General features: G+C 37.2%; 1 protein-coding gene across 1 annotated transcript in view; it reads right to left on the bottom strand.

Moving 5' to 3' along the window:
* Positions 1-1,308: 1,308 nt before the first annotated feature.
* The window catches only part of LOC108971284 (odorant receptor 63a-like), a 10,249-nt gene continuing 8,790 nt past the window's right edge, over positions 1,309-2,767 (bottom strand). Inside the window, exons 8-10 of the mRNA XM_018937243.1 lie at positions 1,826-1,927; positions 1,497-1,652; positions 1,309-1,371 (exon numbers count right to left, since the gene is read on the bottom strand). Of these exons, the coding sequence (XP_018792788.1) occupies positions 1,309-1,371; positions 1,497-1,652; positions 1,826-1,927 (321 nt within the window). The remainder of the gene's footprint in view (positions 1,372-1,496; positions 1,653-1,825; positions 1,928-2,767) is intronic.

The following is a 2,767-nucleotide window of genomic DNA, read 5'->3' as shown; positions in this document are numbered from 1 at the left end:
CGCACAGTGCACACACACTCTCGTACAGCTCAACGTTCCGTCGAATGCGATATTCGCCGTGATCAACACGCAAAAGACCTTAAATCTTTCGCCGAACCTTTCTCTCGAAAACTCGCAACGTCGACTCATCAGTTGTTGTCATTGTCGAAGCTCCTGCACCATATAGCAAGACGAAAATAATGAGTGACTTATAGAGTTTGGTTTTGTTCATCGAGAGAGGACTTTATTCCTCTATTGCCTACTCAGTCGGTAGTAGCAACTGTTGGCAAGAGTTATTCTGCGCTGGATTTCCAAGCTGACATTGTTGGTGGTGTTTACACTGGTTCCAAGATAGACGAAATTATTACTTCAAAGTTATGACTGTCAACATTGACGTGAAAGCCAAGCCGCGAGTGCGACGACTTCGTTTGATAACATGAGATATTTCGTCTTACCCTCGTTCATCGTACAGTCTGGAGAAAGCAGAACTAAGGACATGGGTGTTGAGGCCGTTGATATCGCGGCGCAAAGGCAGCTCCTTCTCGTGCTGTCAAAAGCTCGATAGAACCTTATATGCGATGTTGAAGAGACTTATCCCACGGTAGTTGGCGCAGATTGTGGGATCTCCCATTTTGTGGATTGGGCAGAGCACACATAAATTGCAATCGTCGGGCATGCTTTCGTCCGACCATATTTTACAAAGATGCATGCTGCTTATCAGTTCTTCGCCGCCGTGTTTGAAAAGCTCGGTCGGCCTCCGTCGGCCCCCGCCACTTTGTTGTTGTTGAGGCAAGTAATTGCTATTCGAACTTCTTCCTGGTCGGGCAATGGAATGTCTGCTCCATCGTCGTCGATTGGGGCATCGGGGTTGCCTTCTCCTGGTGTTATACTTTCACTGCCATTCAGCAGGCTGAAGAAGTGTTTCCTCCATAATTTTGCCTCATCAAACTGCAGTGTCATATTTATGGAAGATTGTAACTTTATGCTCTCCCACGGCATTGGAAAAGTTTTTATTTCTTTTCATCATTTTTGCATTCATACTAGCTCTTGTCGTCGTCCGTTTAGCTGTTGGCTGTTTTTATCACTTTATACTGGCGCTTTGGTTTCTTGTTTTTAGGTGCCCGGGTGCACTGGCTTAGAAAAGTAATCAATTTCTTAAACTTTGCCTGTCAACTTGTGTTCTAATTGTTGCCCCATGTAAACACTTAAAAAAAACACAACTTTTATTTGAAACTTCTTTCGTTGCGAGTGATTTATTATTTAAAGCAATACCAAAAACTGTTTCACAAGTGCTTTGCTAGAGAAATGATTTCGTTATTGATTGCAGTCTTAGTTTACTTCATCCGTCATATCTCGAAGAATCAAGAAATATGAAAAACTGGCTTTTAATATCTGAAAAGAGAAATAATCAAAAATATCAACTTTTTTCAAATTTTAATTAAATTTTTTTCTTATTAATGTTTCTGTAGTTTTTGGAAAATTTTTGATTTTATGAGAAATCTATGATTAATACTCACACCCATTAATGTGGTCAAGGACATTACACCAAACCACGAGATTTGAAATTGGAAATCTTTATTGGAACGCATAATTATCATGTTCAATGTTTTCTTGAAATCCTTTGACTCATTAAACCAATCGCAGCTGTAGCAAACAAAGGGAATCTTTTCCAACTAAAATATTGGCATAATGAATGAAAACAGTTTTAAAGTGAGTTGTAAATATGTAACTGTGAGAACGAAATATTAAAATAGTAACAGGTTTCTAAATCTTTACAACAGTCTACATTAAAATCCGTACATTTTGAATATAAATCATAATTTGACATATGTATATATGTCTGTACCTCTGTGGCCAAAAATTGCCCATTTACGTAATACATGGAATCGACGGTGAGCGCAGCTCCAATGTACATAACCATGCGGATGAATGTTGTTTTATTTGTTTCCTAAAATTGTATAATATTATAATATCTGTATTGATCTTCCATTAAAACAAAAAAGATTTCGCCCACAAAGCAAAGGTGATCCGGAAAACTCACGGATTTTTAAACTGTCGCTTGTTGTCTTGTATGAGCTAAAATGAATCGCGATAGATATATAATATATAAATATAATCAGGATGGCGAGATAAGTTCAAATCAGGCTGAACGTCTTTTCGACCATACGTCCGTCTTTGCAAGTGACAACTTGAATTAAATTAGTGATATCTTGACGAAATCATGAGGAAAAATAAAAGACAATATGATAGAAACAACTGTACATTTCGAGCCGTTCGATACCAGACGAGATTGCGTGAATTACTCTCGTTTGTCTTCTAAAAAGAAAATGCTACTAAGATACGCAGATGAGCTTAACATCATATCCATAAGAAGCCGTCGCACATTTCTAGTCTAGAAGAAGAAGCAAAAGAGGTTGGTCTTGTGATGCAAAACAGCAAAACAAAATATCTGAAGGCACACACACACAGATTCCTCCCATCTTGGGAACTACGACATTGTTGGAAGCTATATAATCGAAAAACGTCCTCACACTATAATTGGGTTCTGAAATATGTGATGTTATTTTGCAATTTGTTGCTACAGGGTATAATAGCTTTTATGCGGTTGTGTGTATCACCTAAAACTATGCGAGATAGATATGGTATTTTTATTCATAAAAAGTGCGTGAATGGTTATCGTCCCTACTACATAGAATCATGAAAAATGTGATAAATAAAAAGTAATTAACGTTTTTTTTTTTTAATTATTTCCCATTTATTTTTTTTTTTTTTTTTTTTTTTTTTTTTT

This window comes from Bactrocera latifrons, unplaced genomic scaffold (assembly GCF_001853355.1).
Source record: "Bactrocera latifrons isolate USDA-ARS-PBARC rearing strain unplaced genomic scaffold, ASM185335v1 scaffold_337, whole genome shotgun sequence".
Classification (NCBI taxonomy): Eukaryota; Metazoa; Arthropoda; class Insecta; order Diptera; family Tephritidae; genus Bactrocera; species Bactrocera latifrons.
This window is presented reverse-complemented; position numbering and strand designations above follow the sequence as displayed.